The sequence below is a fragment of the Mesoplodon bidens genome (assembly GCF_964165515.1).
Source record: "Mesoplodon bidens genome assembly, chromosome: X".
NCBI lineage: Eukaryota > Metazoa > Chordata > Mammalia > Artiodactyla > Ziphiidae > Mesoplodon > Mesoplodon bidens.
The window spans coordinates 96,299,047-96,312,388 of NC_138163.1; the positions used below are offsets into that span (position 1 = coordinate 96,299,047).

The following is a 13,342-nucleotide window of genomic DNA, read 5'->3' on the forward strand; positions in this document are numbered from 1 at the left end:
AGCCCGATAGGCAACTAAGTGCTACTAAGCCAGACAGCTAGGCTGTATAGATCAACAAATAGATTCAAATTGGCTAAATGACTCTCTAGCTCATGTGGAGCATCTCCATGGCTAGTGGCTTTCTCAGGATGAACACAATTTACACTTATTGTTCCAGCATAATTACATACTATAGCTCCCTCTTTCACTGTTCAAAGTGTCCTGATTTGGATGATATGGTCACCCTACCAATGACCAACCTGGGAGGCCCTAACATTCTATAGTTTCCAAAACCTTGATATAACAAAAAAGTTGGCTTCAAGTTACAGTACAAACCACTAATTTTGTTTTATCTAAACACAGCCTTTCATCACATAAACCATCCCAAACAAGATTCTTTTAAGGAAACACATCTTTAGAAGATTTTGTGCTTTATGGGATGTTTCATCTGAGACTTTTATGCACTTTGAAAATACTTAATATTATTAAGTCCTCACACTTGAACAGTGCTTTAGAGTTTACCAAACACCTGGACTGACAATATCTCCTTTAATGAATAGACAGATAATTAATGCACCTATCTGGGTTCTGGATTATGCTGAAAGGGATTCAGGAGATGGAGAAAATAGCCTTAGCTGCTCTGAAACAGTGAAGAATCAGATTGGAGTGACGGTCTCTGCATGAATGTATTAACCTATGTATTTTAGAGAGCATAAAAATCAAACATAAAACCCACCACACATTGAAAGCCTTAACATTCAGAGATCAGTGGTTTGTATACATGTCACAGTTCTTCATCTGTCTTCAAAGTCAATTTTTAATCTGTGTCAATTACTAGAAAGGCCTGTAATGACATACTGTGTTAGTTTCCCAGGACTGCCATATCAAATCCACAAACTGGGTGAATTAAGATACATCTCTCACAGTTCTGGAGTCTAGAAGTACAAAATCAATGTGTTGGCGGGGCTGTACTCTTTCTGAAGGCTCTAGAAGAGAATCCTTCTTTGCCTCTTCTTAGCTTCTGGGGATTGTAGGCATTCCTTGGCTTGTAGACACATCATTCCAATCTCTGCCTCTATCATCACATGATGTCTCCCCTGTGTCTGTCTAAATTTCCTTCTTCTACAATGAGATACCATCTCACACCAGTCAGAATGGCCGTCATCAAAAAATCTAGAAACAATAAATCCTGGAGAGGGTGTGGAGAAAAGGGAACCCTCTTGCACTGTTGGTGGGAATGTAAATTGATACAGCCACCATGGAGAACATTACGGAGGTTCCTCAAAAAACTACAAATAGAACTACCATATGACCCAGCAATCCCACTACTGGGTGTATACCCTGAGAAAACCATAATTCAAAAAGAGTCATGTACCACAATGTTCATTGCAGCTCTATTTACAATAGCCAGGACATGGAAGCAACCTAAGTGTCCATCAACAGATGAATGGATAAAGAAGATGTGGCACATATATACAATGGAATATTACTCAGCCATAAAAAGAAACAAAATTGAGTTATTTGTAGTGAGGTGGATAGACCTAGAGTCTGTCATACAGAGTGAAGTAAGTCAGAAAGAGAAAAACAAATACCGTATATGAACACATATATATGGAATCTAAAAAACAAACAGAAAAATGGTCATGAAGAACCTAGGGTCAAGACGGGAATAAAGACGCAGACCTACTAGAGAATGGACTTGAGGATACGGGGAGGGGGAAGGGTAAGCTGGGACAAAGTGAGAGAGTGGCATGGACATATATACACAACCAAATGTAAAATAGATAGCTAGTGGGAAGCAGCCGCATAGCACAGGGAGATCAGCTTAGTGCTTTGTGATCACCTAGAGGGGTGGGATAGGGAGGGTGGGAGGGAGGGAAATGCAAGTGTGAAGAGATATGGGGATATATGTATATTTATAACTGATTCACTTTGTTATAAAGCAGAAACTAGTACACCACTGTAAAGCAATTATACTCCAATAAAGATGTTAAAATATTTTTTTAATTTTAAAAAAAGAGGGAAAGGACACCAGTCACTAATCCATTATGACAACATCTTAAATTGATTATATCTATAAAGATTCTATTTTCAAATAAGGTCATATTCACAGGTACCAGGTACTTGAACATATTTTGTCAGGGGACACAATTCAGCATACAACATGTACTCATCCAGGGTGGTATGTATCAAAGTTTTCTTATACAATAGGATGCACTTAAGGAATATAAATCCCACTTCCTCCACTGCTGAACCAAAGCAATGTCCATTTTATATATTTTTATATTCTGTAGCTAACTGGAGCATGAAATTCAATATTCTACCCAGGCAGAGTTCATCATTTCTTCCATTTGTCCTGTAGAATCTTGAACATTATAGGAGAGCTCACTTTTCACTTTACACTGGAGTGATCTGTTTAGGAAGTTGTCTCCTACAGTAGACTATGAGCTCCATGAGGGCAAGAACTATGGATCATTCATCTCTGGATCTCCAGTGCCTAGCTTTATAGATGACACAAAGTCGCTCTTAGTAATTATTGGAGGAAAGAAGGAGGTTGGAAGGAAGGAAGGTACTTGTAAAGTTATAATCTAGTGGCATGGGAAGTAGAAAGGTGCTAGTTGCTCAGCATGTCAAAGCCAAGACTATGTCACTTCCTCAGGACTCTCCACTCTCTACTTTGATCTTCTCGGAACTTTGCCAGGGTTTCAGTATGCAAAAAATAATACAATCACAAAGTGACTCCATACTAGGTGAGCCTTTAGTGCATCAAAGTAGCTTTTCCTTCCAGAAGCTTCCTGGTCATTCCAACAGCATCTTAGCACGTAAACGGCATGCCAGAGGGGGAAGGAGGGATCAGAGAATACCATGTACAGGCTATGTTTTAGATGATGAATTCCTATAAGTTGATCAAGGTTGAACACTAAATATGGCAGATCCCTCAATAGCGCTTTCTCTCTTTCCCTCTCTGTCTCTCTTTCCCTCTCTGTCTCTCTCTGTCTCTCGCTCTAGTGGACCAGTATCAGCTAGCATCAGGAAGAATATATAGTTCATTTTAAAGTCTTATGCCTTTACACACCCAACCGATTATAACATCAAGAATAAAAAGCTGAATGCATACGCTTATGTCTACATTCCAGTGGAAGGCATAGAGGGAAGAGATCAGACATTCACAGGAATTATAGAAAAGGTGGAAGTGTCCTGTTGAATGAACATCCAGAACAAATTTGGAAGTTTTTGGTGCCCACTCCTCCCCTTCCCCTTTTAACCCCAAAACTAGTTTCTGGTATGCCCTGTGCCGGCCCCACAGTCATGAGAGTCAGGCTGTGATAAACAAATGTAGCATTTATAGGGAGGTTAATAGTAAATGTTAAATTGAATACCATGAAAGAGGACACCAAACAGAATGCCATTCCATGAGGACAGAGACTTTATCTTGTTCATCAGTGCCTTGAAAAGAGCCAAGCACATAGCAGTTACTCAGTAAAAATTTAATGAATTTTGAATGAATTAAATTGATTAACCAGGAAATTGCTATAGGCAGTCAGAGCATGTTATTCAGAAAAGAATACTGGGACCAGAAGCCTCTGAAATGAAACTGTTGTCCCAGCAATGCAATGCTCTCCTCACTTGGCAGCAGTAGGCCCAGGAAGGGTAATGTATATCTCCAGGAGGTAGCTAAAGCCTGACAAGCATTCCTTAGCCTAGAGTCAGAGCCCTGCCTCCTCCCTTTCTTGCCTGGCAAGAGGGCTTGGATATCACTGAATTTCCTACTCACCACCTCCTTTTGCTGACTACTCAAAGAGAGCCAAGGCCAAGGCTAACAGAACTAATTTTGCTTAGGCTAAACCAATGAAATGGTTTAGCCAAGGAGTATAAAGATCATCACTCCTGCCTTCAGTCCCTGTTCTAGGATCTACCACCCCCTCATTCCTTTTCCCTTTTCAAAACCACTGGGAAAAAACAGAGATGGGAGATTTGTTAAGCATTGGCTCAACTTTGATTCTTCCTCTTCACATGCTCTGACGCCTTATGTAGCTGGCCATTTCAGCCTTAGCATTCAGATTTTCTGGCCTTCCCTAATCCGTCTCTGTGATTAGCTCTCTATTCTTTCTTCTCTTTGATTTATTTTAGATACCTGCAGCAGAAAACAACCCTTTTCTTGTTGGAATGCACTATTGGTACTCAAGCCACAGTCCCCGGACGCAGCACTGCAATGTTTGTCGAGGGACCATTCCTGCCTTATCTCGAAATGTCATCATCTGCGAAGGTACATTTCTGATTCCTTTAGGAAGTGGAGCTCAATGGGTGGAGATGGGTGTGAAGGAGCTCATGCGGCTCTAGTATCATTGACCCACACTAGGTCACTGATTCTAGTGTAATGTTAACCATGACACTTAACAGACAGGGGAAAGGAGACGGGAGGAAACTGGCATGAGGGGGAATTCTCATTAATCAAAAGGGAGGGTTGGGTCTGGGAGGATTGGACAGTACAGTCACAGGTTTGGAAAAATAGAAATCACCTCATTCTTACCATCAGTTTCAATTCAAGTCAGGTAATAGAAAATTTGTCCAGGAAGAATACAAAGAAACTGAAATATATGGAAAATAAGCCTTTGGAGTTAAGTCACAACTACTTAGATGCATCTAGGTTCTAACTTTTAGAGCAGCTTAGGGAAGGAAGTTAGAATGTTCATTGCCACCAGATTAACATCCATCTTTTTTTCTTCCTCTTTCACAGTGTGCAAAGTAAAGTCTCACAGATTATGTGCTTTAAGAGCAAGCAAAGATTGCAAATGGAATACATTATCCATTACTGATGACCTCCTCATGCCTGCAGATGAAGTAGTGAGTACCAGCCATGCTTTCTCATAATCACCCTTTTCCATCTCCCCTTCAGTCACGACACACAGGGGAAGGAAGACTTCTTCCTGTTTCCAGATAACCCAAGTAGGCTTCTTTCCCAGGCTTATGATCCAACAAATCTAGAAGAATGAAAGCCTCCCCTCGCCAGCTCCCACCTGTAATTTGTCACTAACATGGGAGTGGGGAGGGCAGGATGATGGAGAACTTCCTTGGGGTTATCTAGTGTCCTCCATGGGGTAGTATAGTTATTCCAGCTGGCCCTTCCTCTCCTTATATCTCTAACTTCTACCTCTTGTCTCTTTTTATCCTTCAGAAAACTATGCCTCATCAGTGGGTAGAAGGAAACATATCTGTCAGTTCTCAGTGCGCAGTATGTCACGAGAACTGTGGCAGTTATCAGAGACTTCAAGATTTCCGGTGTCTCTGGTGTAATTCTACGGTAAGACTTTTCTCATCTCTTTGATATTTAGAGAGCTGACTTCTAGAGAAGGGGTGGGTTGGAGTTTGATTGTGCCTACACATAGAGAGAAATCTCAAAGACCCTTACCCCAAAATAGATTATACAGATTCCATAGTATAGAGCTCAGTATCCTGCCTTTCCAGAATTAGCTATGGAATCTTTGAGAGAAAGATTTAATACTCCCTCTTATCTTTGATGGTGAGGCCTATTAGCAAATGGGAAGAGGTGAATTCTCTTATGACAGTATGGGCAATTAAAAAGTTAGTTCTGAGTATACCCTTAAGAAACCGCCTCCTTTCCTCATTCACCATTTCCTAGGAAATTGCAATCTTTGTTAATTAACAATGGTTAATAATATTAGCACATTATTATTGCCACTATGTATTGAGTGTTTTATATACATGATCTCATTAAATCCTTGCAACAACCCTAAACTAGGCCTCGTTGTTCCCATTTACAGAAGAGAGGAAAATGAGGTTCAGAAAAGTGAAGTGATTTGCTCAAGGTCATGAAGCCAGTAAGGAAAAGAGTCTTGATTCATACATAATTGTGTAAAACCTGTGCTCTTAACTACAACATTACCATGCCTTTAAACCAGCAGTTCTCAACTGGGGGTATATTCCCCCACCCACAGGACACATATGACAGTGTCTGGAGATATTTTTTTTATCTAATGATATTCTGATGGATTTTTTTATTTATCAAGGTATAGTTGATTTACAATATTATGTAAGTTTTAGGTGTACAACATAGTGATTCACAATTTTTAAAGATTATACTCTATTTATATATATTATAAAATATTGGCTATATTCCCTGTGCTGTACTGTATATCCTTGTAGCTTATTTATTTTATGCATAATAATTTGTACCTTTTAATCCCCTACCCCTATCTTATACCTCCCCCAAACTAGTAAACACTAGTTTGTTCTCTATACCTGTGAGTATATTTTTTTGTTATATTAACTAGTTTTCTTTTTTTATTATTAGTTTCTGCTTTATAACAAAGTGAATCAGTCATACATATACATCTGTTCCCACATCCCTTCCCTCTTGCGTCTCCCTCCCTCCCACCCTCCCTATCCCACCCCTCCAGGCGGTCACAAAGCACCAAGATGATCTCCCTGTGCTATTAACTAGTTTTCTTGTTTTTTAGATTCCATATATAAGTGATAACATACAGTATTTGTCTTTCTCTGTCTGACTTATTTCTCTTAGGATAATACCCTCCAGATCCATCCATGTTGTTGCAGATGGCAAATTTTCACTCTTATTTATGGCTGAATAGTATTCCATTGTGTGTGTGTGTGTGTGTATGTGTGTGTGTGTGTATATGACACTTGTTCTTTATTCATTCATCTGCTGATAGACACTAAGGTTGCTTCCATATCTTCACTATTACGAAGAATGCTGCTATGAACATTGTGGTGCGTGTATCTTTTTGAATTAGTGTTATCATTTTCTTCAGATGTATACCCGGAAGCAGAATTGCTGGATCATATGGTAGTTCTATTTTTAGTTTTCTGAGGAAGGTCCATACTGTTCTTCATAGTGGCTGCACTAATTTACATTCCCAAAAACAGTGTAGGAGGGTTCACTTTTCTCTACATCCTCTCCAGGATTTATTATTTGTAGATATTTTGGTGATGGCCATTCTGATTGGTGTGAGGTGATGCCTCGTTGTAGTTTTCATGTGCATTTCCCTGATTATTAGCAATGTTGAGCATCTTTTCATGTTCCTGTTGGCATTCTGTATGTCTCCTTCAGAAAAAAAAGATGTATATTTAGGCCTTCTGCCCATTAAATTTTTTTTTTCATTTTATATTGGAGCATGATTGATTAACAGTGCTGTGTTAGTTTCAGGAGTACAGCAAAGTGGTTCAGTTATTCATATAGATGTATCTATTCTTTTTTGAATTCTTTTCCCATTTAGGTTATTACAGAATATTGAGCAGCATTCCCTGTGCTATACAGTGGGTCTGTTTTGGTTATCTATTTCAAATATAGCAGTGTGTACATGTCAATCCCAAACTCCCAGTATATCTCTCCCCCCGACCCTTCCCCACTGGTAACCGTAAGTTTGTTCTCTAAGTCTGTGAATCTATTTCTTTTTTGTAAACAAATTCATTTGTATCATTTTTTTGATTCCATATATAAGAGATATCATATGATATTTGTATTCCTCTGTCTGATTTACTTCACTTAGTATGATAATCTCCGGGTCCAACCATGTTGCCACAAATGGCATTATTTCATTCTTTTTAATGGCTCAGTAATATTCCACTGTATATATGTACCACATCTTCCTTATCCATTCATCTGTCAATGGATATTTAGGTTGCTTCCACGTCTTGGCTATTGTAAACAGCACTGCAATGAACATTGGGGTGCATGTATCCTTTTGAACAATGTTTTTCTACAGATATATGCCCAGGAGTGGGATTGCAGGATCATAGGTTTGCTCTATTTTTAGTTTTGTAAGGCACATCCATACTGTTCTCCATAGTGGCTGTATCAATTTACATTCCCACCAACAGTACAAGAGGGCTCCCTTTTCTCCACACCCTCTCCAGCATTTATTGTTTGTAGATTTTTTGATGATGGCCATTCTGACTGGTGTGAGGTGATACCTCATTGGAGTTTTGATTTGCATTTCTCTAATGATTAGTGATGTTGAGCATTCTTTCATGTATTTGTTGGCAATCTGTATATCTTCTTTGGAAAAATGTCTTTTTAAGTTTTCTGCCAATTTTTGGATTGAGTTGTTTGTTTTTTTTGATATTGAGCTGCATGAGCTGCTTGTAAATTTTGGAAATTAATCCTTTGTCAGTTGCTTCTTTTGCAAATATTTTCTTCCATTCTGAGGGTTGTCCTTTCATCTTGTTTATGGTTTCCATTGCTGTGCAAAAGCTTTTAAGTTTCATTACATCCCATTTGTTTAATTTTGTTTTTATTTCCATTTCTCTAGGAGGTGGGTCAAAAAGGATCCTGCTATGATGTATGTCACAGAGTGTTCTGCCTATGTTTTCCTCTAAGAGTTTGATAGTGTCTGGCCTTACATTTAGGTCTATAATCCATTTTGAGTTTATTTTTGTGTATGGTGTTAGGGAGTGTTCTCATTTCATTCTTTTCCATGTAGCTGTCCAGTTTTCCCAGCACCACTTATTGAAGAGGCTGTCTTTTCTCCATTGTATATCCTTGCCTCCTTTGGCAAAGGTAAGGTGATCATATGTACATGGGTTTATCTCTGGGTTTTCTATCCTATTCCATTGATCTATATTTCTGTTTTTGTGCCAGTACCATACTGTCTTGTTTACTGTAGCTTTGTAGTATAATCTGAAGTCAGGCAGCCTGATTCCTCCAGCTCCATTTTTCTTTCTCAAGATTGCTTTGGGGCTTCCCTGGTGGTGCAGTGGTTGGGAGTCCGCCTGCCGATGCAGGGGACACGGGTTCGTGCCCCGGTCCGAGAAGATCCCACATGCCGCGGAGCAGCTGGGCCCGTGAGCCATGGCCGCTGAGCCTGTGCGTCTGGAGCCTGTGCTCCGCAGTGGGAGAGGCCACAACAGTGAGAGGCCTGCATACCGCAAAAAAAAAAAAAAAAAAAAAAAAAAAAAAAAGATTGCTTTGGCTATTCGGAGTCTTATATGTTTCCATACCAATTGTAAAATTTTTTGTTCTACTTCTGTGAAAAATGCCACTGGTAGTTTGATAGAGATTGCATTGAATCTGTAGATTGCTTTGGGTAGTAGACTCATTTTCACATGTTGATTCTTCCAATCCAAGAACATGGTGTATCTCTCCACCTGCTTGTTCATCTTTAATTTCTTTCATCAGTGTTTTATAGTTTTCTGCATACAGGCCTTTGGTCTCCTTAGGTAGTTTTATTCCTAGGTGTTTTATTCTTTTTGTTGCAATGGTAAATGAGAGGGTTTCCTTAATTTCTCTTTCAGACTTTTTACCATTAGTGTATAGGAATGCAAGAGATTTCTGTGCATTATTATGTATCCTGCTACTCTACCAAATTCATTGATTAGCTCTAGTAGTTTTCTGGTAGCATCTTTAGGATTCTCTAGGTAGTAGCATGTCATCTGCAAACAGTGACTGTTTTATTTCTTCTTTTCCAATTTGGATTCCTTTTATTTCTTTTTCTTCTCTGATTGCCATGGCTAAAATGTCCAAAACTATGTTGAATACTAGTGATGACAGTGGGCAACCTTGTCTTGTTTCTGATCTTAGTGGAAATGGTTTCAGTTTTTCACCATTGAGAATGATGTTGGCTGTGGGTTTCTTATATATGGCCTTTATTATGTTGAGGTTAGTTCCCTCTATGCCTACTTTCTGTAGAATTTTTATCATAAATGGGTGTTGAATTTTGTCAAAAGATTTTCTGCATCTACTGAGATGACCATATGGTTTTTAGCCTTCAATTTGTTAATGTGGTGTATCACATTGGTTGATTTGCGTATATTCAAGAATCCTTGCATTACTGGGATAAACCCCACTTGATCATGGTGTATGATCCTTTTAATGTGCTGTTCGATTCTGTTCGCTAGTATTTGGTTGAGGATTTTTGCTTCGATATTCATCACTGATATTGGCCTGTAGTTTTATTTTTGTGACATCTTTGGTTTTGGTATCAGGGTGATGGTGGCCTCATAGAATGAGTTTGGAAGTGTTCCTCCCTCTGCTATATTTTGGAAGAGTTTAAGAAGGAAAGGTGTGAGCTCTTCTCTAAATGTTTGATAGAATTCACCTATGAAGCCATCTAGGCCTTTTGTTTGTTGGAAGAATTTAATCACTGTTTCAATTTCAGTGTTTGTGATTGGTCTGTTTATATTTTCTGTTTCTTCCTGGTTCAGTCTCAGAAGCTTCTGCTTTTCTAAGAATTTGTCCATTTCTTACAGGTTGTCCATTTTATTGGCATAGAGTTGCTTGTAGTAATCTCTCATGATCGTTTGCATTTCTGCAGTATCAGTTGTTACTTCCCCTTTTGCATTTCTAATTCTATTCATTTGAGTCTCCTTCCTTTTTTTCTTAATGAGTCTGGCTAATGGTTAATCAATTTTGTTTATCTTCTCAGAAAAAAACAGCTTTTAGTTTTAATGATCTTTGCTACTGTTTCCTTCATTTTTTTTCATTGATTTCTGATCTGATCTTTATGATTTCTTTCCTTCTGCTAACTTTGGGGGTTTTTTGTTCTTCTTTATCTAATTGCTTTAAGTGTAAGGTTTGGTTGTTTATTTGAGATGTTTCTTGTTTCTTGAGGTAGTACTGTATTGCTATAGACTTCCCTCTTAGAACTGCTTTTGCTGTATCCCATAGGTTTTGGGTCATTGTGTTTTCATTGTCATTTGTTTCTAGGTATATTTTGATTTCCTCTTTGATTTCTTCAGTGATCTCTTTGTTATTTATTAGTGTATTTTTTAGCCTCCATGAGTTTGTATTTTTAACAGTTTTCTTCCTGTAATTGATATCTAGTCGCATAGCCTTGTTTGTGGTCAGTAAAGACACTTGATATGATTTCAATTTTCTTGAATTTAACAAGGCTTGGTTTGTGACCCAAGATATGACCTATCCTGGAGAATGTTCCATGAGCACTTGAGAAGAAATGGTATCCTGTTGTTTTTGGATGGAATGTCCTATAAATATCAATTAAGTCCATCTTGTTTAATGTGCCATTTAAAGCTTGTGTTTCCTTATTTATTTTCCTTTTGGATGATCTGTCCATTGGTGAAAGTGGGGTGTTAAAGTCTCCTACAATTATTGTGTTACTGATGATTTCCCCTTTTATGGCTGTTAGCATTGCCTTATATATTGAGGTGGTCCTATGTTGGGTGCATAAATATATACAATTTTTATATCCTCTTCTTGGATTGATCTCTTGATCATTATGTAGTATCCTCCTTTTCTCTTGTAATAGTCTTTATTTCAAAGTCTATCTTGTCTGATATGAGAATTGCTACCCCAGCTTTCTTTTGATTTCCATTTGCATGGAATGTATTTTTCCATCCCCTCACTTTCAGTCTGTATCTATCCCTAGGTCTGAAGTGGGTCTCTTGTAGACAGCCTATATACGGGTCTTGTTTTTGTATCCATTCAGCCTGTCTGTGTCTTTTTGTTGGAGCATTTAATCCATTTACATTTAAGGTAGTTATCAATATATATGTTCCTATTACCATTTTCTTAATTGTTTTTGGTTTGTTTTTGTAGGTCTTTTCCTTCTCTTGTGTTTCCTGCCTAGAGGAGTTCCTTTAGCATTTGTTGGAGAGCTGGCTTGGTGGTGCTGAATTCTCTTAGCTTTTGCTAGCCTGTAAAATTTTTTTTCCATCGAATCTGAATGAGATCCTTGCTGGGTAGAGTAATCTTGGCTGTATATTTTTCCCTTTCATCACTTTAAATATGTCCTGCCGCTCCCTTCTGGCTTGCAGTTTCTCCTGAAAGATCAGCTGTTAACCTTATGGTGATTCCCTTGTATGTTATTCATTGCTTTTCCCTTGCTGCTTTTAATACTTTTTCTTTGAATTTAATTTTTGATAGTTTGATTAATATGTGTCTTGCCATGTTTCTCCTTAGATTTATCCTGTGTGGGACTCTCTGCTCTTCCTGGACTTGCTTGACTATTTCCTTTCCCATGTTTGGGAAGTTTTCAACTATAGTTTCCTCAAATATTTTCTCAGAACCTTTCTTGTTCTCTTCTTCTTCTGGGACCCCTATAATTTGAAGGTTTTGTGTTTAACATTATCCCAGAGGTCTCTGATACTGTCCTCAATTCTTTTCGTTCTTTTTTCTTTATTCTGCTCTGTGGCAATTATTTCCACTATTTTATCTTCCAGGCCACTTGTCCATTCTTCTGCCTCAGTTATTCTGCTATTGGTTACTTCTAAAGAATTTTTAATTTCATGTATTGTGTTGTTAATACCTGTTTGTTTGCTGTTTAGTTCGTCTAGGTCCTTGTTAAACATTTCTTGTGTTTTCTCCATTCTATTTCCAAGATTTTGGGTCATCTTTACTATCATTACTCTGAATTCTTTTTCAGGTAGACTGCCTATTTCCTCCTCATTTGTTTGGTCTGCTGGGTTTTTACCTTGCTCCTTCATCTGCTTCATATTGCTCTGTCTTCTCATTTTGTTTAACTTACTTTGTTTGGGGTCTCCTTTTCGCAAGCTGTACGTTCATAGTTCCCATTGTTTTTGGTGTCTGTCCCCAGTGGTTGAGGTTTGTTCAGTGGCTTCTGTAGGCTTCCTGGTGGAGGGGACTGGTGCCTGTATTCTGGTGGATGAGGCTGGATCTTGTCTTCCTGGTGGGCAGGACTGCATCTGGTGGTGTGTTTTGGGGTGTCTGTGAACTTAATATTATTTTAGGTAGACTCTCTGCTAGTGGCTGGGGTTGTGTTCCTGTCTTGCTAGTTTTCTTTTGTTTTTTTGTTTTTTTTACATTTTTTTAACATCTTATTGGAGTACAATTATTTTACAGTGGTGTGTTAATTTCTGCTTTATAACAAAGTGAATTTGCTATACATATACATATATCCTCATATGTCTTCCCTCTTGCATCTCTCTCCCTCCCACCCACCCATCCCACCCCTCTAGGTGGTCACAAAGCACCGAGCTGATCTCCTTGTGCTATGCGGCTGCTTTCCACTAGCTATCGGTTTTACATTTGGTAGTGTATATGTGTCCATGCCACTCTCTCACTTTATCCCAGCTTACCCTTCTTCCTCCCCGTGTCCTCAAGTCCATTCTCTAGTAGGTCTGCGTCTTTATTCCCGTCCTGCCCCAGGTTCTTCATGACCTTTTTTGTGTTTGTTTTTTAGATTCCATATATATGTGTTAGCATACTGTGTTTGTTTTTCTGTTTCTGACTTACTTCACTCTGTATGACAGAGTCTAGGTCCATCCACCTCACTACAAATAACTCAATTTCGTTTCTTTTTATGGCTGAGTAATATTCCATTGTATATATGTGCCACATCTTCTTTATCCTGTCTTGCTTGTTGTTTGGCATGGCACGTCCAGCACAGGAGCTTGCTGGCCATTCGGT

General features: G+C 38.6%; 1 protein-coding gene across 2 annotated transcripts in view; it reads left to right on the forward strand.

Annotated features, from left to right (window-relative positions):
* Positions 1-13,342, forward strand: part of DGKK (diacylglycerol kinase kappa) — a gene marked incomplete at its 5' end in the record, with an annotated part of 168,193 nt that overhangs the window by 80,398 nt on the left and 74,453 nt on the right. Inside the window, 3 exons of one of the 2 annotated variants that reach the window (XM_081222801.1) lie at positions 4,111-4,246; positions 4,718-4,824; positions 5,156-5,281. In XM_081222801.1, the coding sequence (XP_081078927.1) occupies positions 4,111-4,246; positions 4,718-4,824; positions 5,156-5,281 (369 nt within the window). The remainder of the gene's footprint in view (positions 1-4,110; positions 4,247-4,717; positions 4,825-5,155; positions 5,282-13,342) is intronic. The other variant, XM_081222802.1, reaches the window with a different exon arrangement.